This window comes from Centroberyx gerrardi, chromosome 19, assembly GCF_048128805.1.
Source record: "Centroberyx gerrardi isolate f3 chromosome 19, fCenGer3.hap1.cur.20231027, whole genome shotgun sequence".
In the NCBI taxonomy this organism is placed as follows: Eukaryota; Metazoa; Chordata; class Actinopteri; order Beryciformes; family Berycidae; genus Centroberyx; species Centroberyx gerrardi.
The window spans coordinates 14,771,429-14,794,533 of NC_136015.1; the positions used below are offsets into that span (position 1 = coordinate 14,771,429).

At 41.1% G+C, this 23,105-nt stretch overlaps 2 protein-coding genes across 5 annotated transcripts; one reads left to right on the forward strand and one right to left on the reverse strand.

The window, feature by feature from the left end:
• Window positions 1-3,183: 3,183 nt before the first annotated feature.
• On the forward strand, window positions 3,184-13,844 carry LOC139923822 (synaptic vesicle glycoprotein 2A-like). Of its 3 annotated transcripts, XM_078290351.1 has the most exons (13): window positions 3,184-3,793; window positions 4,213-4,393; window positions 5,636-5,787; window positions 6,318-6,451; window positions 6,770-6,859; window positions 7,834-7,941; window positions 8,449-8,468; window positions 9,730-9,810; window positions 9,916-10,080; window positions 10,376-10,509; window positions 12,166-12,369; window positions 12,487-12,646; window positions 13,661-13,844. In XM_078290351.1, exons 1-13 carry the CDS (start codon window positions 3,184-3,186, stop codon window positions 13,842-13,844), a joined length of 2,223 nt encoding a protein of 740 aa, XP_078146477.1. The 3 variants fall into 3 exon arrangements, with proteins under 3 accessions (XP_078146477.1, XP_071770795.1, XP_071770796.1); XM_071914694.2 differs by lacking the exon at window positions 8,449-8,468 and having other exon boundaries at window positions 7,834-7,950; window positions 9,722-9,810; XM_071914695.2 differs by lacking the exon at window positions 8,449-8,468 and having other exon boundaries at window positions 9,722-9,810.
• Window positions 13,845-19,682: 5,838 nt separating this feature from the next.
• On the reverse strand, window positions 19,683-22,437 carry LOC139923831 (cathepsin S-like). Of its 2 annotated transcripts, XM_071914709.2 has the most exons (7): window positions 22,318-22,437; window positions 21,553-21,675; window positions 21,186-21,338; window positions 20,814-21,038; window positions 20,423-20,588; window positions 20,031-20,133; window positions 19,683-19,796 (listed from the first exon to the last, which is right to left on the reverse strand). In XM_071914709.2, exons 1-7 carry the CDS (start codon window positions 22,435-22,437, stop codon window positions 19,697-19,699), a joined length of 990 nt encoding a protein of 329 aa, XP_071770810.2. In that variant the 3' UTR covers window positions 19,683-19,696. The 2 variants fall into 2 exon arrangements, with proteins under 2 accessions (XP_071770810.2, XP_071770811.2); XM_071914710.2 differs by lacking the exon at window positions 21,186-21,338.
• Between the last annotated feature and the right edge of the window lie 668 nt (window positions 22,438-23,105).

A 23,105-nucleotide genomic window follows, 5' to 3' on the forward strand; every position in this document is an offset into this window, starting at 1 on the left:
TAAATCAAGCGGGCCTATAATCCAGTCCAAGTCGTGACCGGCTCCTGGCGGTGTTTTCTAAGAATTAGCACACATCTCAGGATACAGGCTGGGACGCATCAGGCTGTTGTTTGTGATAGCTGATGTTTTTATATTATATTTAAGGTGGTCTATTAGCGACAAGGCCTTTTTTTTTCCTCATCATCACTGAAGTAGCATATTACATCTGACCAATTAACGAAATATAGGGTTAACCTATTCGCCAGGTCAGAATTAAAGCCATCATAAATGGGATTGGCGGTTTATTAATTTGCTCATTTTTTTGGTCAAAATCTTTAGCCACATTTTTGCTGCCCGCTCATAACCAATTGCTGCGCGTGGCCCTTACAGAAAAAAGCTGTAACAAATCGTATAAGGATACTATACAAATATCACAACCTAACCCTATAGGAATATTATCGTGACATCATACAAATATCATTAAGGTTACTATAAACACACCAATGAGTAACACAGACACAATATAAGAATAGTATAGGAATATTCTTGTGATTTTTGGCTCGGAGGACGCTGTCGTTGGTCCGGTATTATCTTCAGGTGTCTCCAGATTGTCAGATTCATCATGACACTTCACGCCTGATAGAAACCTTCCCCAGCTTCAATGAGCTTGTCTGCATCTGATGGCTATCTGCCGTGCTTGACCTTGCAAAGAACTCGCAGAACATGATGCAATCTTGAATGAAAATAGCCATGGAAGACAAAAAAGGGGGTTGCTCAAACGAGAGAGTAGTAAATATCCCTCATCCTCAGGCCTTCCTCCTCTTTACAGGGCCTAAGAGGGTTGTGTGGTGCAGGCTGAGGCTATAGAGACGTTTCCAAATTGACAGCAATAACAAAATGAGAAGTAAAAGCTTTTGTTTGAGTCCACTACTCCTTTCCTTTACTTTCGTTTTTTCTGTGAAGAAAACAAAAGATTGATAGTAAGGATTGTGCTTGTAGCCTACCTGTTGCATAATGGACACAGTAGTCTATTGTCTTAATGAAAAAATAACTATAATGTTCCTATCATATTCCTAAAGGCACTTATGGTGTGTTTGTAGTATGCAATAGAGAGTTTAAAGTGACCTTATTGTACTTTATGGTGATCTGCATGATATGATGATATCTGCATTGTATTCCCCTAAATTTTATTATAGGACTACTATAGAGTCTGATGATTTTGCCTCAAATGAAACCTGGAGTCTTGCTTTTTACTCCCCATCATCTTTGTTTTAAGCAAAACATTTTTCCACAACATGGAGTTTTGTTGTTTACTCTTGGCTCAATATGCCTATCCGTTTTTACACAAGCCCAAAATTTTCTTCAGTGCATGATTTTGTCTTGTAAGGGTCAAATAGCACAGTGGGAAATGGTCTGTAGTGCCTCATCCCAAGACATTATTAGGTTAGCTTCCTGCAGCTTAGCCTGGCTGACACTGGTCCTGTGAGACACGGGGCCTGGTGGGGCTCCTTTGATCTTTGTCAGTAAATATGCTGATCATGCTGATAATGAAGGGTCTGCGGCCTCATACTGCAAGATGCTTGTTTGGATGAACACATTTCAAATTGAGCAAATCAACCTCTTGATTGCTCTGAGCAGGATACAGATGCTGGCATATATCACAGATAACTGTGAATATAAAACAATTTATACAGAATAACTTGACAAAACCTACATCACAAGTACTTCACAGTTTATTTGCCTTTTCTTTAGGGCCTACATGGTTTACTCATTCTACTCATTTGCTGCTAGTTTTCCCTGTATACATTTAACACTTGCTTTTACAAGCAGACTAATATGATAATAGCATGTATTGTGTTCAACTGAGCTCTGTTGGCCAGCCAGTCATTATCTGCTAAACCTTGTTTTTGAAACAGGGGTCAAAATGAACATAGAAATGATGTTTCTCCTTTTATGGCTGTAGTTTCAATGTGTACATTGTGCCACAAATTCAATGTGGCATGTTATTTTATCTACCATCGACCCCGGGCACACAGTAATGCTCTCTAATGCAAGCGTATGGATCAGAGTATCACCACTGAACAAAAAGAAGCCAGGACTTTATATCCATTTACTTAAAAAAAAAACCCAATCTATTTCAAAGGGAAATGTGACACTGCAGTAGACAGGTAAAATGGACTTCAACTTTCTGGCTCCTTTTTCTCAATTTCATGCACAATTTGTTATAGCAAAAGCAGAGAGCTCATCTAATACCAAATTAAGTCAGCAGTTGCTCAGTTGTTCAATTAAGGAACATTTTCAAGCTATATTTGATTCATCCATAAACCTACAGTATATTTTGTAATTTTCTTAAGTATCATTGAAGTATCATCTCCAACCTGACATTAGTGATTTAAGATATAATAGTCTATTTAGGAATTTACATTTTTCTACAGGATTTTTGTAAGCATTAGTCAACTGGAATAGTCAAGAGGTCTTAATGTGGTTTATGAGATGTGCTAGACCTGTCACATTTAAAAATGACCCACCTTTAAGTCAGTAGGAGCTTACATGATGACACCACAGTGATGTTCTTTTATTCCTAACTAGCCTGTCTTTTGGAGCGTATCACTATCACATTGCCTGTGTGTGAATCATGGCCATGTAGCTTTCCACAGTGAAGTGAGGCATTTAGGGCAGTTCCGCCCCCTCAAAAAAACACATGCACTGTTGAAGGCTTGTGGTCTCGCCCGTTAATTATTGCTCGAGTCCATCTGTGACTGTGCAGAGAATGCATGCTGTGCAGATATGCAAATGCAACAGGTGTAGTCTTGAATTATATAATTACAGTCTAGTGAGGATTTTTGGCTAAAAACCCCCCAATATATCTGTCCAAAGAAAAAGACATTGGGCACTACAAGGCTGTAACACATCCTCTGAAATGTGCATTGTGATTCCTTTTGAAACTGCCACCAAATGCCTCCCTTCATCACAGAGAGCCTCTTCGTGCATCCTTTCCACACAAAGCCTATTTGAATGATTGCGAAAGAGACCATACGATGGGCTAATTTCAATTTCCATTTTCTTCCTAGGCACAAGAGGAGCTCTTTATCGATCGAGTTCAAATCTGTGAGGTATCTGAAGCCTGACACCAACAGCGGGTCATTCAGGAGGCCTCTCTGCTAAGTCTTTGACCACTTTTGCATCTCCTGAGCCTCTTTTAAAATGGAGGACGGCTACCAAAACCGGACTGCCTTCATAAAAGGTGCCAAAGACATTGCCAAAGAGGTGAAGCGACAGGCCTCCAAGAAGGTCGGCCGCGGGATGGATCGCGTGAACGACGAGTACAGCAGGCGCTCCTACAGCCGCTTTGAGGAGGACGATGATGATGACTACCCCATGCAGGGCAGCCAGGATGGAGGCTACTACCGCGGGGACAGCCAGGCCGCCAACGACGACGAGGGCGGCCACAGCGACTCCACTGAGGGCCACGACGAGGACGACGAGATCTACGAGGGAGAGTATCAAGGAATCCCCAGGGCCGAATCGGGCAAAGGAAGCCTGGCTGGAGGTCCCGGCTCGGTCCGGGCCGGAGGGCAGCAGTTCACAGATATAGGAGTGTCGGAGGCCGAGAGACGCAAGGACCAGGAGGAGCTGGCTCAGCAGTACGAGACCATTTTACAAGAGTGCGGTCACGGAAAGTTCCAGTGGAGCCTCTACTTTGTGCTGGGCCTGGCTCTCATGGCGGACGGTGTGGAGATCTTCGTGGTCGGGTTCGTCCTCCCCAGCGCCGAGAAGGACATGTGTCTGTCCGAACCCAACAAAAGCATGCTAGGTAAATCACTCCGGAAAACTCTTTTATGTGTCGTTGTATCTCCTCCATCTGCTGTACAGGTTCTATTTTTGGTGTGTCACGTTGGATTTTTGTGTTGCTGAGGAGAGGAGAGGAGAGGAGAGGCTTAACACTCTCCATATTTAAATTGTCACCTACCTGTGAAGAGAGAGCTATTCACAACAGGGTGAGCTAGAGCTTATGGTTCTCATAATCTCACAATAGGAATACAGCAGAAATGGAGAAAGAGTGGAGGAGAGGCTCACATCTGAAACAGTGTCCATAAGATCCTGCAGTGGATAAAACAATTGACCAAATCATTTGTCTGGGGGAAACTGGGCGTTTTTTTTCTCCATTTAAAATGGTAACAATTAGATTTGTGATGTTACAGTTCAATGCTATTTCTGTCCTTGTCTCTGCAGGTCTGATTGTATATTTAGGGATGATGGTCGGGGCGTTCCTGTGGGGCGGCCTGGCTGACCGGATAGGCCGTCGGCAGTCTCTTCTCATCTCTCTCTCCATCAACAGTGTCTTCTCCTTCTTCTCCTCCTTTGTCCAGGGCTACAGCACTTTTCTCTTTTGCCGTCTCCTCTCTGGTGTCGGGTAAGCTAAAGGATAATTCTGGTTATTTTCAACCTTGGGCCTTATTTTCCTAGTTTTTGCCATCATGCCAATCGATTCTGATCCAAATCCTTTCAGTTTGCAGGGAGTGGCTGCTCTCCAATCCAATCCAATGTACAATAAATAAATGAATGAAACCCAATCACTGATTAGTCTTTAGAGCAGTTATTAGTTTATTTTAGCTTATTTGTTGTTTGCAGGTTTCAGTGTCCATTCTACTACTCTTCTATGAGCAGCCTATAACTACACAGCTTCTAATAATTATTGGTGGAAGGCTATGATATGAAATATAATTTGAGTAACTAGAAATAAATTAGCCAAACATTTCAGCCTGTATAAAAATATATATCACGCTGCTGACAATGAAGTCCAAAGACGACAGACTTACCTTCCTTATCTGATGTCATCTTCCATCTGATCTGATTGTAAATCCAGCTGCAACTTTTTGAGTATAATAGTTGGAGGACAAATTTTAGACATATTTTGCTGCTGTCCATTCAGTTGTCATTCTCTCCCATGACTGCTCCCCAGCATGTAGCTGAGATCCTGACCTCTGCTTTTCTGGCACCAGAGTCATTACATCATTAGCAGCAGTGCTCTGTTACTGTAGGCTACCTTCTGCTGTGGTTTAGCAAAGTGGCAAATGTTCATGTTCCCACAGAGCCTCTGTGCCTTAGAGTCTAACCATGGTGACACAAGAGCAGAGGAAAAACAGAGAATAGTGTTAATCCTTTATTGACCAAGATCGAGTTTTGTCAAAGTCAATAAAACAACAAGTGCAGTAAATTAAAGGTTAGTGATTTTGGATTTGAGCTAATCTGTCTTTGTGTGTCATAATCTGCCTCGTAGCTGTGGTATCAGACAATTTTATCTGGTCATGATGGAAGGTCTGATGCACAGTTCCTTGTGATTGGTGACAATTGCTCTTGCTTTATACAGTTTAAGTTAAAGTATTTTTCCCTCATGGCTCATGGTATAACATCATATCTATACCTTTATTCCAAGTAAACATGTGGCTTAGCAGGTGCATTAGCAGTTTACTAACCCATACACATACGACCAGGAAGTGTTTTCTGGGTATTTAGTCTGAAACAGCTAATACGTACCTCTTGCTAAGTATAGAATGCAGCTGTAATGGTTGTAAAGATTCTGGATGCATTTCAGGATCTTTGCTATAAAATATGGGCAGTGCAGCTCTGGACTCAGTCTGTCTGATCTTTGCAGGATTGGCGGCTCAATTCCAATTGTGTTTTCCTACTATTCTGAATTCCTGGCCCAAGAGAAGCGTGGAGAGCACCTTAGCTGGCTCTGCATGTTCTGGATGATTGGGGGAATATACGCATCTGCTATGGCCTGGGCCATTATCCCTCATTACGGTAAGTACAATAACCTAATACCTGAACTTATGAATTTATCAGTTCTACCAGCCACACTGCACTTTCTTGGCTCCCTACCCTACCTAGTTGATCTTCTTCACTGTAAGGTAGATGGAAAATAAGATATTTGCAGCAAACAAAGTGGGAGCACACAATTTGGAGCTTCAGTTTTGACCTACTGGTTACAGAGACTGTTCTTTAACCGGAGAACTCAGGTTCAAGCCCCTTTGTCAGCAAGCATCTGCCCTACTGAAGTGTCTTGGATAAAGACAGTGAATCTCTTCCAGCTCCAGGGCCGCTGCACTGTGGCTGACCTCTGACCTCCCTGGAGGGGGAGAAAATGTCTCTCCGCTTATAAAGAGAGATAGTTTGACTTGCTATTGATGATCCAATTTGACTTGATTCCAATTTGTATGGCAAAGAAGAGTTCATGCAAGAAATTGAAAGTTCTGAGTTGAAATGAAACGGTATCAAAGTGTAAGGTGTAAGCTCATTTCTTCTCGCATATGTTTCTGTCTTTTCCTTCCCAGGATGGAGCTTCCAGATGGGTTCGGCGTACCAGTTCCACAGCTGGCGCGTGTTTGTGTTGGTGTGCGCGTTTCCTTCTGTTGCAGCCATCGCTGCCCTCAGCGCCATGCCAGAGAGCCCTCGCTTCTACTTAGAGGTCAGCAGATGTTATTTCCCTTGTGCTTGCTGGGAGTAGAGTCTCTGGTTGACAGTATTTACTGAAACCAACCAAGAATGCCTTTCATTCTCCCATCATAAATATATGCAAATGTTGCCACTGTGCCTTTGGTTTTACCCATGTATAACAACATAACCCCAGCATAATACACACACCAAAATATGAAATGTCTTCGTAAAGATATGTTCTTCTACAAGTGTTTAAATCAGTAAGAATAAACATATGCATAGAGATGTAGAAAGGTTATGCACCGTGTATGTGATACTATATGTAACCTGTGCTCTCATTTCCACACAGAATGGTAAGCATGACGAAGGCTGGATGATTCTAAAGCAAGTTCACGACACGAACATGAGAGCGAAGGGATACCCAGAGAGAGTGTTTTCTGTGAGTATCTATGAGACAAACAACTAACAGACATGTTTTTTGATCAGGTCAGCGGACATTCAAATAGGCCTGCACGATCACTGCTCTTATATTCATTTAGCAATGGTGGAGCACCACAGCAAGAAATCCAAATACAGTTTTAGCACTGTAACCTGCACTGAAATCAAAACTGGGAACAAAACAGAGACAGACATTGAACCAAAACTACAACAACGCTGCTTCAAAATATTGGGGAAACACTGACAGGACATGATTTTGCTATGTTAAGGTTTCCTGTAATTCTTTATCAGACAATGTTGAAAGGTTATAGCATGTTTCTTGTATCACATATTGAACGGGGAATACAGTTATATGACTTTTCCAATATATTAGATTTTATTCTAGTGGGTCATCTACAAGCAATGGGCTGCTGTATAATCCATTTAAAACGTGTTGAATTGGATTTTGACTTAGTATTTAACTTAATAGAGCATGCGCATAGAAATGGTGCCCATTTGGCTTGACATCATTACCCTTCTTACAGTGCAAAGAGTCCAAACAACAACACTTGCCTCCACAGTTCTTATCTATGTTTCTATGTCTATGTCAGGATAAAAAGAATAAAATCAGTAGAAAAAGTGTCACATGGTTTAAGGTACAACATGTAGGATTTCCTACAAAATATATTTCTGTCAAAACTGTGGTGGAATTAAACAGTGATGATGCACTCTGATGGGGAAAAAAGTACCATTGCTATTTTAAATGGTAATGCCCAAAATTTGCCGAATACTCTACATCTCACTGTGTCATCTACCTGAAATTCCTCTCCGGTGGACTGACAGGTAACAGCCGAGGGGAAATAATGAAATCTACTGTGAGAAGCAGCTCAGAGGGATTAGAATTTGGCGGCCATCATCCAAATTCATTTGAGTTTAAAGTCATACTGGCAATAGGCTCTACCTCTAAAGGAAATCTATCTTTTTTTTTCATCCAAGGTCACCACAATCAAGACCGTGAAGCAGATGGATGAGTTGGTGGACACCGGCACAGACACACCAGTCTGGCAGCGCTATAAACTGAAGATTATGAGCCTCTCCCAACAGGTGAGAGAAGTGAAGAGAAATAAAAATGATTAGTGGCAGAAAATATCGACATATTGTTGCTGTCAGGGGAAAACCTAGTAACTCCAATTTTGGTGATTTACATGTTTTCATTTCAATTGAAAGATGCTCCTCTGTGGGTTGAAAAAAGTCTACAACCCTTGGGTTTATAAATTTATGAATTTTTTTCAAAACCAACTAGATATACTCAAATATACATGGTTGTCAAGCTAAGAACAAAGCTGATTTTCTACCCTAATTCTCCCTTGTTATTCGCATTATCTTGGACAGTTCACAGTGAACATGAATGGCTATGTGGACCCCTGTGTGTTTTGGTCGACAACTAATGAGATTTTGAGGTGGCGCTAGCAGTCCTGAACCAAAAATGTCACCAAGTCGCTGGACACTGACATATTTGACGAGTTCTAGCTGTTTGAAACAAAATGGTCCTGAGATCAAAGGATGACCCAGGCCTCATAGTACCCAAAAGAGGTATAAACAGGCACATAGGCGTATGGTGTAGCCTACCTGTGGGCATATATCTGCTTTGTGGTTGGTGCTGAGGAAGCTTCTTTAAAACTGCAGTATTATTGTGGCATTTTACAGCTGGCTCTCAGTGGCATCAGTGACAGGGTTTAACGCAACAGCGCACTCTTAGATTTCCCCTTCAGTAGCTTCAAAGATAGAAAAATCTTTTTTTTCCATTCGATATGACAATGACAAGAACATATTCTGTATCTGCTCCTTCCAGCGCTTCACTGAAGCTATATCACGCTTATATTGAGTGAAATATTCAAACCCAAGGTGCCTTTTTTTTATGGCTGTGCCATTACATCAAATGGAAGGCATTTAGATGTCTTGTGCATCATTTTATACACATTTCCCTGTAATTCAGCATGACATATTTGGTATCTTTGGAAACCTTGGGATCTTGTGTAAATTTAAAATAAAGTTCTGTGGGTTTGAACACAGCTTAGCCACATAATATGCATTTGTAATGATGGAAAAGGTTAAAATGTCAACTTTTAGCCTTATTATTTATGCTGTCTCTTCTGTGGCCAGCTGATAATTTTATGACTATGAATTAAATTACCTCTGTAAATTAAACTAATTGTTACAAGTTTTGCTCAGGCCATACCCACATATCAGCTCTCTCTTTGTCCCTCTCCCTTTGTCTTTGTCTCCCACTAAATTAGGATGTGAGGTCACTCTATACCGCATTAAAGCTGCATCCCATCTGGTGAAAACCATCTCTCTCATTTCCTGGAAAAAAAAATGTTTTTTCGCTGGTAGATTATAATCTGTAATTGTTATCCTCTGCGCCAGTAAAAGTGTCTGAATCCACAGATCGCCCTTCTCTTGTTTCACAAATTTTTCTTTCAGTTTTGAGCCTGATTTTAATTTGTTTTCAGCCTACGTTCTGCCACCGCACGCCTACACTCTCCACACCAACCTCTTCTGAATCTACTGCTGTACCGCCTTGTTATTGCTTATTGAACTATCTCTCCTCCAATTTTTGTATTGAAGTGCTGTGTTTGTGGGACTAAAATTGCAGTTTTAAACTTTTGAAATGTCCAACATCATGGGAATAACATATATGCTCACATGCGTTGTGTGTTATTAATGTGCCATTTGGTCATCTATTTTACGTCACAACATTGCAGAGTTGTGTTTCTATATTGGCACTAAAGTTAACTGAGAAATTACATAACGAGGAGTTTTACATCTTTGTCTCCCAGGCTTTCTGACACGGCCATCTTGTTTTCTTGTTGACATGTTACAGATGCGGAGTAACTTCCTCGCCTGCTTCAGCCCAGAATATAAGCGAACCACTTTCATGCTGATGGCCGTTTGGTTCACCATGTCTTTCAGGTAAACTAAAGACACACAGGATCCAGTGTTTTGTCGCTATACTGTGATTCACAATCAGAGTTATCTTAACTTATCTGCTCTTTCCCGACTCACTCAACTTTGCAGCTACTACGGCCTGACGGTTTGGTTCCCAGATATGATCAAGTACATCCAGAAGCAGGAATATGAATCACGCACAAAGGTGTTCTCTAAGGAGCGAGTGGAGCACGTCACCTTTAACTTCACCCTGGAAAACCAAGTGCATCGCCAAGGACACTACTTCAATGACAAGTAAGGGTTTAGGGGGCTGTAGAGCTTTTGTTCTCCAACATTTAAAGGTGTAAACTACAAATGGAATAGTTTTGATATTGTACAGTTACATTTGAGTGCTACTGTCATTTTGATTCTTTTTCTTTTTTAGTTGTGATGTTTTTGGAAGTCCCTGTTTTTTTTTTTTTTGTTGTTTTGCATCTCTTCATGTTTTTTTTGTCATTGTATTTTATCACTGTTTTTGTATCACGTCCCTTTTATGTTTCATTATTGTGCAAATGAACGAAACTAAAACCAAACGTGATATATTCACAAGGTTCCTCAACCTCAAGATGAAGTCCATGGTGTTTGAAGACTCTGTGTTTGAGGAGTGCTACTTCGAGGACATCACCTCCACCAACACCTTCTTCAGAAACTGCACCTTCATCGCAAGCTTGTTTTATAACACAGGTAAATACCAACGGAAACTCAAAAGATATGTCATATGTACTAAGTAAGGGATAATGTACAGTGAGTCATCGGCTTGAAGGGGAATATTTTGAAATAACTACAGATGTTGTGCCAGAATTTGTATCCCCTGTTTCCCCTTGTGGTGTGTGTTCACCTTGATTTCATGCCAGGGAAGAAAAGAATAAAATCATTTAATTTCTTGCAGATTGTTTTCCTAGCTTTCCTGGCTTTTCAAACCATAAAACATTTTAAAAACATTTTACAGAATTACAGAGAATAAAAGTATACCACCAAAAATAAGCAACCTAACTGCCTCATAATGAGTGGAGATCACGCTTGTTTGTGATCTTATTATCCCAAAACACAAGCGTCCGTTCATTCTACAAGGAGACTGTCAGACATTAGTTTACTAATTATTTATTAAGTGCATTTCCCCCACACTAATTTCCTTGTGCAGAGACAAAGCAGCACCGCACACTACCAGATGAAAGACATTTTTTAGGGGATACAAATTGTGGCACAACACTGAACTTCTTGACTGCAGAGCCATACGATTAGATGTGAAACAGCCGTCTGTTATTCAGAAATAACAGACCTCAGACTGCGTTCATTGGCCAATCAGATTTGCGTATTCGACAAAGCTGTGTAATAAATGTGACTATGGCTTCTTTCGGACACAACATGACACGAGTCTTTGAGACAAAGTTGTTTGTATCTTAAGATGCAATCATTTAAAACTCCATTTGTGGTGTTTTTTTTTGGCAGATCTTGGTAGCTTGTGGGTCTTTGGTGTGAACAGGGTTTTGCTCTGGCAGTAACTAGTCTGTGATCACTGTGCAGATCTCTCCATGTGTTTCTATACTCTATATGGTTGTAATTTGTCTTTCACGTGTATGATAAACCTGACATTTCACATTCTCCACGGGTCCATGTCTGAGAGACTAGAAGAGCGGTAATAGTTTCATATCTATCAATCCAATGTGGGATTGTATGAGGTAGTTTGATATTTAAAAACATCCACAGTAACAGCTTTTAGAGAGTGGTATGTTCTGATTTCCCTGAAGTCAGCAAAACATTCTTTTGTCTATATGTCATCTGGGCATTGAAAGTTGTGGTTGTTGAGCACTATAATCACCAACTCCCTGTAATTAAATTCTTATTGTTTTTCGGTATGAGACCAATTGCAGCGGTGGCATCAGAAAATGTAATAACAAAGCTGATGTTGTGAGAATACAATAGCGGGGCTTGTGCTCCCATCCTTGAGGAGAGCTTGTTTTGAGGAACGTCTTCTGACCTTTTCTGCTGCTTGCCCATTAGGAAACAAGTGAGTAGTTTCATGGGGACAGAAGTGAATGTGACTCTGTTTTCATGTTCAGTGTCTGTCTAAAAGGAATTTTGATTAAGAGCAGCCGCTGACGATTGGTTGCGCAGTTTCTATGCAATGCAAGTTAAGTTCAGGCTCCCTCTGCAAACAGGCCGTTTGATTCGCTCATGCCATCTTTAATATACTGGATACGTAGTAATTGGCGCTAATCAATTCCCCATGGCGTTATTCAGTTACTATAATTCCCAGATTCTTTTGATTCAGTGTAATAGAGCAATAACAACCCTTTCTGTTTCTCTTTCTTTCTCTCCCTCCTCCTCGCCTCTCATTAGACTTGTTCAAATACAGGTTTGTTAATTCCAAGCTGGTGAACAGCACCTTCCTCCACAACAAAGAAGGCTGCATGCTCGACTTCAGCGATGACAACAATGCCTACATGATATACTTTGTCAGCTTCCTGGGCACGTTGGCGGTGTTGCCAGGCAACATTGTGTCAGCTCTGCTTATGGACAAAATTGGCCGTTTAAGGATGCTGGGTAGGTAACAGATTGTGAACTCAAGCAATGCAGGTAATTCACCTACGAAGATAATTACTGAAACTACAATTCAGTTTTCTTACATTCTTTTCTCTCACTCCTCTGGTTTCCAAACAGCGGGATCCAGTGTCATATCTTGCATCAGCTGTTTCTTCCTGATGTTTGGCAACAGTGAGTCAGGAATGATCGCCCTCTTGTGTCTGTTTGGCGGCATCAGCATCGCCTCATGGAACGCCCTGGATGTGTTAACGGTGGAGCTCTACCCCTCCGATAAAAGGTAAGAGAGGAACAGCTGGTTTCGCTGTTGGCGTGACAGGGAAGATCTTATTTTGTGTTTTCTCTCCATGTTCAGACAGCAGTGACAAGAGCACATCTGGGTCTCATACAGCAGGTGCTCTCAGATGTTTTCATGTCATGGTCCCTCAAACAGACACACATGAGGCCACAGACCCTCGTTTGATTTTGTCCCATGGGGCAACCCATATCTGAAGATTTTAATTGATTTAATTTGGAATTGTGAAACTGTCTAAACTCTAAATGTGGGGAGATATTAGTGGTGAAAACAAAACCTGTTATTTCAATAGTCGTTCTTCTGCATTCTACAATTGGGATAATTTCTAGTAAATTCAATTATAGTGAAATCAAACTATTCCTCATTTTGCTGGGGACCCTCTGGAACCTCCTCAATGACCCTTGGAGGTCCCTGGACCACACTTTGAGCACCACTGTCACAGAGGGAACCTAAAGAATTTCACTGGCACCTTTGATGAAGTAATACAAAAGATTATAATGTAATTTTAAAAGGCATTTTTTTGCCTCTTTATTCTAAAAAAATGTCACAATTACCAGTTGGCATTATTGTTTGCTAAGCTAATTAAAGTGCAACCAAGCTTGGGTTGGTAAACAGTTTGGCAGTGCAGACAAAGATGCCAATAAAGCAACATCCATCTTTTTCATTTATTACATATTGAAAATAAACTTACAAATTAGCATTTAAAATAAATTTAATCACCTCACTTTTCTGTGTGTAGAATATTACTAGAATTAGAATTTTTTGCTTATTAACTTTTACCTTTCACATCCTATTTGGGCTCATTTTACCAAGGATATCAATAATACTGAAGGACACCTTGTACCAAGAAGTGTGTACAAAAAATCAAACACATCTAATACAGAACAGTATAAAGTAGATAAGTAAGGATCGGTATTATATTACATAGCTTTCACTTAACTGTAAAAAATCTACAATTATTGTAGCTGAGATGTTGTGTGTCTGTGTTTTTCTGTTCAGGACCACAGCGTTCGGCTTCCTCAACGCCCTCTGTAAGCTGGCTGCAGTCCTGGGCATCAGCATTTTCCAGTCGTTTGTGGGCATCACCAAGGCCGTACCGATCTTATTTGCCGCTGGCGCGCTCGCTGCAGGTAGTTTCCTTGCAACGAAGTTGCCTGAAACCCGGGGCCAAGTGCTGCAGTAAAACAAAATGACCACCAGCGGGCAGCAGAGTGGAGCCGGAGCGGGAAAACGACATCGAGAGCACGAACACCCCCGACAGACAGCTCCAGCCTGCCCGTCCAACACCAAGAGAACAGACTGACACCCCCATTGTAAGCCCAGAATCCTATGAAATATGGATTTCATCGTCCTAACACTACACAGACCCATGGTGTTTAATAGAAGAGCATACAGGTGTAGAATATGACAACACCACTACAGATCTGATCTTTTAAATCCAGCGCTGCGGTTGGATCCAGAATGACGACACTTTATTTCAACTGCACTCTCACATATTATGCATTGTTAAATGTCAAACATCTTACAAAAGGAGTCATTTACACTTGTTGATACTATACAGATTGTGATAGCAAATTATATTGTGGTGTGCAGTTAGGATAAAATGTTAATTTCTGTCTCTGGATATAGAGGAAACACTGGTGTGAGAGATTTCTTAGTGTTCTCATATGATTTACACTGTCGAATGCCATTGACAAGATAGAGTGGTCAAATGAAGAGATGAGATTTAAAAAAAAAAAAAAGCCATTTATGGGGAAATGTGTCAAAAGATTTAGCCGTGGATATGGTCCCCGTATTTAAATATAATTGCTTTCCTTTTGCGTCTGTCCTTGGCTTACAAAAACTTAATTCAATTTTCCTGTGAAATGCTAATGGTACGATCTGATTTGTCACATTTCTGAGCAAACCGATGCTCTTAGATGAATTAGACGAAAGTATATCGTAGCATATTCTTTGACCTCACAATAAAATTCAGGGTGAAAATATATATATTCTGTAAAAAAACTGCCCCGGACCAGTTCATTGGCTACTTCCAAAGGAAAACAAAACAATATTCCTACTGCCTATTGAAGCCAGACTGACCTTAGAGCTGCTGAGAGCTGCTACTGTCGACCAAATATTAACCATGAAAACATTCCAGTGCACTCAACTCACTTAACTGAGGCTGGATTTATTCAGAAACAGAAAATGTACAAAAATTCAGATTCCTTGTTCCTGTATAAATCCAGACCAACCCTCCACTTAGCCTCAAAACTCAGACAGGTGAAGTATCAAGATGCATTTCACAGGATTCTCTGTTGTAAATGGGTATATTTTGATCCAGTTCTTGAGTGTTCAGTGTTCTTAACGTCAAGCTATTGTTTTTTTCCCCCTTCCCTGTTGTTAAACCATACAGCTATGGCAGTGTCATGACGTTTATGTCTGTGTTAATAACACAGGAACTTTTGTGGGATGGATTTTGGTCAAGTGCTAAATGTGATAGCATACATTATGACACAATGTTTGCCTAAATGTGTGTGTGTGTGTGTGTGTGTGTGTGTGTGTGTGTGTGCATGTGTGTTAGATGAGGGAAGAGAAAGCAGCTGGTTTATTCTTTTAATCTCGACCATTTCATAACAATCATTAGATCCATTGTTAACTTTTGTATTTCTGTCCATTAGGGGTGTTGTTGAACAAACAGCAGAATGTACGGAACAGCAGTAAAACATCTTTAGATCTTTAGGCCCGTTTCAAACAATTTCTACTAATTTCTGCTACTTGCGCCTTTCAAACAGATTCACTCATGTCTCAAATATAGCTTGTGAGAACTTACAGTCGCTCTGGTGTAATGAAACGTTTAGAGTTTAGCACCATTGCACCATATTATAAACAGGATCATTCTCTATTACTCAAACATAGAGTCCCATTCCATCCCGTGTGCTTAGTTGTGTGAGCCTTAATATGAAGTCACATGATGACGTCATTTGATTGTTTCGCCGTGTTTTTTATTTCGATTGTTGCACCACTTTTCCTGTTTGTGTGGGCTTGAAACATATGCAGTATACTGTAGACTGTTTTTGTTGTGTTGTGCCCCTTAAAGTCATGACATGACGGCGTTGTAGTCTTAAGCACAAATCGAAAGGGACCAAAACAAGCAATTGACCCTAAAAGTCAACGAAGTCCTACTGATCAGGCACCGCTGCGCACAAGAGACAACAGAGAAGACGTAACACTTTTTGTCTCATTTTTCTTCATTTTAAGGGCTCCGACTCGGTCATTCCTTAACTGCCTCCGTTTGTGCCAGAAAGGATGAAAAAGTTATTACCTACTGAGCTCCTAAGACTCCAGTGCAATACCTTCCAAGAATCAAATTGCCAGTCGTGACTTTAATATCAATCGGATAGAAGCACACCAAAAGGAAAAGTGCAGAGTCACTGTATTAGTAACCATTACTTATACATATCATGACGTCAGTATCATTTCTCCAAAGGTGTACATCACATGTGTGGTGACAATCAGTTAGTGAGTGCGTGGGTGGTGCTGCCCAGGTGTTTAAATGTTGTGTGTGAGTGTGGTGTGTGACTGGAAGATGTCCTCTTGATTGTGTGTGTGTGTGTGTGTGTGTGTGTGTGTGTGCGCATGTGGAGGGTGTGTCCTCAAAAATAGACTGATCAAGCTAATTCAGAAGCGCGCTCTTCAGTTAGATGACAACTACAGGAGTTTGTCTGACCTCTGCAACCGTGTGTGTGTATGTGTGTGTGTGTGTGTGTGTGTGTGTGGTGTGGGAGAAAGAGAGAGACTTTTAATGTGTCAGATCTAGATTGCATTCGGAGGATCAAATCTCTCTTTTGCTGTTTTTGTCTTGTTTGCATGTGTGTGTGTGTGTGTGTGTATTTTCATATCTAACGAAGTTAATTTGGTCTGTTTTGTCCATGTTTGAGGGATTGTTTGGGTGTTTCGTTCATGTGTGGACGTGTGTAGACCGACTACAAACGGTACGTTGTGCTAAATATGTCTGCCACATATTTTTCTACTTTTTTCTGTTGCGGTGTTTTCATCCCTGTGATGAATACAGCTCAGTTGGGGACCACGGAAAACATTAACACTACGAAGAGAAGAAAAAAAAAACAACTAATGCAGTATATGCAGAATAGACTTCAATGTGTTCTTTATAATATCAGACTTGGGTGCTCTTTTGCTGATACAACTCAATCGATTAAGAAAAACGTCAACAGACCTCTTACAGTTGATAGTTGGAAGCGATAACATACAGCCTGTTCCGCTGTTTTGGTAAAATGGAAAAAAAGGATCTCACATCTTAAATTCACAAAGACAACTTCACCCCTAATTCCTCTATATTCAACCGATCGTTACGCATGTTTGTATCGTATTGTCTGATCTCTTGGACGTCCCGTATGCCAGGTGTTTTTGTCTAAAGCAAGAACTAGTGTTTTCATTGTTGTTGTATGATGACACATAGATTTGTTGCTTGCAGTGGTTGTTCTTGATCAAAGTGGGGTTAAATTGGTGCAACTTCAGTATGTGTTTTGAAAGTTAGTGGTGACTGTGCTCCTCGTCTACCTTGGACCCAGGTGACTTTTTTTAAATTTTTTTTATATATGCCTGATTTTCTGAGGAGGATGCTTGTAATTGTTCACCTCATCTCGTCACAGCAGTAGAAGGCGTGGCCAGAAAAAGGGGCGTTACACTTTGGCGAAAGGAGCCAAAAAACGTGCATCAATGTACTGATGTAGAAACAGTAGAATTTGACACAAACCTGTTTGTCCACGTGAGTCCGTTTTAATAGGGGAAGTGTGAGCAATAAAGTGGACCCTTGCCCCTCTGTGGAAACCCAAAATCAGTCTTTAAAATTTGGAAAGGACCGCGGCTTGTCGACTCATCAAAAGAGCGCCCTCTGTCAATTGAAGCTCCTGTCCAAAATGTAAAAGTTTACTATTTAATGTTCCTATGTGTAGGATTTTCATTCTATATATAACTATCAAATGGGTTTGAATTTTAGTTCTATCTGGAATCACGACGACAGTTGATCTGGCAGTGATATGGGATATGGTCAAAATAAAGTGAACACCGGCCTGAAGGCGTCTCTCAGTGATGGGATAACGGGGCGGAGAACTTTTTATGGCCTGGTTTTTGTCCAATCAACTCTTAGAGGGCAAGATCACTACTAATATATCTGTCCTGAGCGGTCATCTGGGTCCTCCATCTTTACAAGGAGTGGTAAAAGATTTTAGATTCTTGAAATTGGGATCATATCTGGTTATTAAGATGTGTAACTAAGAGAGGAGAAATGCATCATGGGATGAAGATGATCTCTCAGGTTCCTCATATTAACAGTGAATACAAGTTGCCCACTCTCTCAGGGATGACTGGATCGATCCGAGCCACAAAAACAAACCCCTCACCAGTAAAGAACCTGCAAGAATCCTTCACTGTGGTGGGACCGAAGGAATTTATGTTTGCGTTTCCTTTAGTTTGACTCTAACCTGTACATTAAATGAGAAAATTCTACTCTAAATGTGACTTTCAATTCGAAATCAATGTACCGTGTGTAGAAACTGTAGATGTTTGTACGTGCAAGTATGGAATTTGTGGAACAAAAGATCAAGGAAAACAATTTCAAAAAAAGTTCAATATGACACAACTCTATTGTATGTTGTCTTTGTGTTTTGTAAATGAAGACTAAAGATGTTGGTAAATTCAATATTTATTACTTCTGGATATTGAGAATATTTTAGTGATGCTGAAAAGGTGCTGTATTTATTTTATGTGAGAATTGTTGATTATGCTGGGTTTTGCACTTTTGTGCCATTTATCTATCCAGTTCTATAAAGAAAATGATAAATCATAATGGAAATAAAACCCGAAGAAAGAAAACCTGTCATGGTTTGCATTATGAAGCATTGTGGTCAATTCACTTTCAATTCAGGGTGTGGGATTTTCTTTAAAATTCTATTAATGCAGTTTTGGCATGAAAAGGTTCTTTTCAACATATTAGATAACTGTCAAGGCTCTATCATCACTACTTTTTACCTCTACACACTGAATCTCTACCAGCTCATGCTGTGCTTGGACCTCTGTGCTGGCAGGGATTCTGTGCCTTGCTCAAGGACACTAAGCAGGGTGGATGCTTTGCCCACACGGACTTGAACCCACATCTCCCAGTTGAAGGACAGACTCTACACCGTTATACAGCTGCACAAGGTTTCACTCCCTACCTTTCTTGTGAAACAAATGCAACAAGTCCTGTCCGCATAGGTTAGGTTAAGGGTAACTAGGGAAGAAGAGTAGTCAAAGCAATTTGTTCCACTCACTTTCCTTAGTATTCTAATTATCTAGTGGACCAGCATGCCCGCAGCTTAGTTTGGGAGCCCAGATTGTTCCGAGGTTGCAGGTTTATTTCTGGTACCAACAGTGCTTAAAACCGCTTTAGTGTCCTTGATCAGAGCAACTGACCTTTGTTTAACAAGCTTGAGAACTGCAACAAGGATGTAGTGAGAACCAGCTAAAGGTTAGCCCAATATAATGACAGACCATGGCTTGCATGTGTTCTTAATCATACGCACTGTATATAAATTAGTGGTTTTGAGTCAGCTTTTTTGGCCTCAATACCGTTTCTTTAAGTTACCAGTAATTGCCTTAAACAAGAGCAGCTTGAGTCATTACTGGTAAACCATATCTTAGATTACTCAGTAAGGGCACTAGTGCAGCTTCCCCCCCCCCCCCCCCCCCATCATCATGTTTCACCTACTTAAGCTGATACATGAGGGCCTCAACCATTTGTATTTAAATAGTTTGACCTTTACAGGCAAACACCAGCCACTGAAGATGTTGCCATACTACAGTATAGACATGCTGCCTATCAAGACACTTCTGGCACAAAAACCTGAATATAAGATTTGTCAACCTCAAGGTTTTCAAAGACCGCCACACAAGTTGCACAGATCAAGTGGTTTATTTCAATTTTAAAACCTGGAATAATGCATCAACTACTGTAAACAGCATCAAGCACATCCAGAACAGAGCTTCCTGAGGAGATCACATGATGGGGAAACAAGGGTAGAGAGCGATGCCACACTGGTTTCGGCGATTCCGAGCCATCTTGATGTAGCCTCCATCTCCATAGTTTGTGCCCCAACTACAGTAAAAGTCAAAGCATAGTTTAAAACTTGTTCTTGCATAAAAAAAACCCCAAAACAATCAATGACATTAATCTTCAAATCATGAATATCAATGAAGATGTGGAAAATGCCACACATGCCAATTTCAAAGCCATTTGGGGTTCAAGAAATCCAATTAAACATCCATTTTCCAAACTGGTTCATATTCCTCTGCCATTTTCACACTAAACCACAACACTTCCCAGACCAACCTGTTCTTGATCAGCCAGTAGTCGCGTCCATTTTCGGTGCCGTACCCAACAGCCAGCACTCCATGGTTGATATTGTGGGTACATGTGTGGTCTCTGTACACACCTGTTGCAGACAGTTACAGTTCTCCTTTCAGCCCATACACCAAGCCATGTATTGAAAGCAAAACTTGGCTCGAGTCTAAGCCACATGTATACATAGATTTTAGGGTAAAATAATCCACTTTCTCACACATCACCTCAAGTACAGGTTTGTTCCGCTTACATTTCAAGCTCAAACAAAACCTCTATCAAACTGCTTGGTTTGAGAAACAAAAATTGGCTTTGTGTTTGCGCTGCCTTCATGTTCAATGAAAGATTGGGCGTAGGGCAGACCCAGACCCATAACTACTCACCATGGCGGTAGAAGACAAACTTGGGCCGGGAAGCATCAATTGCAACAGAGATGGGACCGATGACAGCTAGGCCCACCTTCAACGCAGCTTCATCCCCCTCCGGTAAGAAGGCATAGGCAGAGCAGTTTGCAGCCCGATAATTAGGGTTATACCTGCACTGACCAGGCTAAAAAGACAGAAAATAATGTTAGACCATGCGTTTTGCAAGAAGAATATTTCTACAAAAGGTTCAACCACCCAGTGGACCTGAAACTGGCTGAAGGTGCATTTTTTTTACATTTTAAAGCATCCATCCTACAGACAACTTAATTTTAGTGCAGTGAGTGATGTGGTCTGCTAGTGACCATGCCTGGCCTACACTGCATCCATGATCCAAGTCACAGAAACTCACCCTGGCCATGTAGGGGTAGGCTGCATCAGATTCAATGCCTTGGTTTTTAATGACGTACTGGAAGGCATTTGACATAAAGCCACCGTTACAGCCATGGTTGCCGTATTTCGTGGAGCAGTCCACCAGGTTTTGGGGACTAAGAGACGTTAAGGTGCCTGTAGTCTTCTTCAGCTGCCCTTCCAAAGCCCCAACTGCACTGAAGGCCCAGCAAGAGCCACAAGAACCCTACAAAGAAAACTTGTTCAGGCACAAGGAAGACATGGAGTTTTGATCTTCAAATTACAGCCACAGACAAAATAACTAATCCTCCAGATGTTAAACCTATATTTTGGGTTAATGTGCACTGCCTTTCGTACTCAACTCAGCCCTCACCTGCATTTTGACCTCTGTTACCAGGCCCTTCTCTCTCCAGTCCAGAGATGGTGGCAGAGCGGTCTGATTCACCCCGACGGAGGGGGAAGGACCCCTCTCCAGGTCAGATGGCACATGGGTGCCTGTGAGCGTACCATTGATCTCCTCAGTAGTCTGCAAGTGAGAAGAAAGCAATTCTGCTAGTTTTTCCAACAGTCACTAGCAATAACTGTTGAGCCCACTGCATCACTGGAAAAAGCCATGGAGCCACCATTGCAATAACAACCCACATGGTGAAATGAATATTGTTGTCTGCTGGCCTGCCCTCATGAGACGTACACACAGTGGGTCAAGGAAGAGGAGAGATGACGTAGGCCCCTATACTCACCAAGTCTCCCAAGTGGTTCATTGCCAGTTCATAGGTGTGCATGCCCAGGGAGGTTTCCAGGTTGTGGACATTGATCATTTCCAAGTTCTCTTCCCATATCCGTCTGCGACCGAACTCCTCGATCTGGAAGGACAGCATTAACTTCATGTGATGCAACGGTTGATCTTGACGACCTTAAATGTGTCACACAAAACGCAAACACTACTCACACTAAATGTAGGTTACAGAGCAGAGGTGAATGAGTCTAGTTGTAACTATCCTGCAGAACTTGTTGAGAAGCGGCTGACAAAGGGTCAAGAATCAGCAGCATTGCCTGCACTTCATGGTGACCAGTTTTGCATGGCATGCCCAGCAATAAGTGCCACTTAAAATGAAAGGGAATATTTAGTATACCCCATCAGGATTTCACTACATAATGTACTACATACACACATGGGGAACTGGGCTTTGTGGAAAACACATGGCATTGCCACAAAATTCAGGTAGCATGATAACAGTAATGTTAAGGTTTAAGCCTAAAGGTCGACATGGATTCCAGGCTGCTGAAATAGAACAAAAGCAGGCATTCAGTTAAAAAAAAAAAAATCCTAGATTTTGACAGTTCAAATCATATCCTGATTTCAGTAGCCTGGAGTCACTCATTTAGACTATAGGCTACAACTTTCATTAATTTAGACATCTGACTTCGCATGCAGTGTTTAACCGTGCAAAAAAGTCCATTGTAAAATGAGACTTGGTTGACAAGGTTAAGGAAATTAGCACTACCTGTTGAGAATACACTTTATTATGCATCTTCTTCCAAAGCTCCCAGTGTCGATCCAGTCCTGGGTTGACCAGTGCCACTGCAAACCCACACAGGAGGGTGAAAAGCAGGCTCCCCAACATGTTTCTGGAGCTGAAAAAGAGGATTTGCCATTTGATAAACTCTGTTAAGATAAAGTTTCATAATTCTCCCAAACCATCTGACCAGCATAGACCAATTCAGCCTTTGTTTCAACATCTTTTTCTGCAGCAACCTTCCATCAGGTGACACATTTCACACATACTTCAAAATATGTTTAGATATAGGCTATACAGTATTACAAACTGACCCTATGCAGATGACAGATTGGAAATATATTTTCGATGTCTAATATATTTTGGATATACAAATGTAGGCGCATCAACATGCATGCAGTGTTAAAAGCACATAGGAAGAACAGGCATTTCCAGTTTAGGCTGCAACTCTGTCGTTCTTTTAAAGGGAAGTGGACAATTAATGATGTTATTGCCGAGGTGATTTCAAGACTAGAGACCAATGACGTCAATGTTGCAGCACCAATCTCAGACAAACTTATTTTCTTAAGCGTTTAGCCAAAAGCCTAACATAAAAGAGCCATAACTGAAATATTTGAGTCCTCTCTTTGGTAGCATAAAGACGCCAACATACCTGAACAGAAGAGCACGACGACGAGAGGAGCGGCTTCTCTCGGGTTTTATTAACGACGCTCATTAGGCTACGCACCTGCGAATAATTAAAAGCGGCCAATTTGGCCACCTGCTGCAGGTGCTGC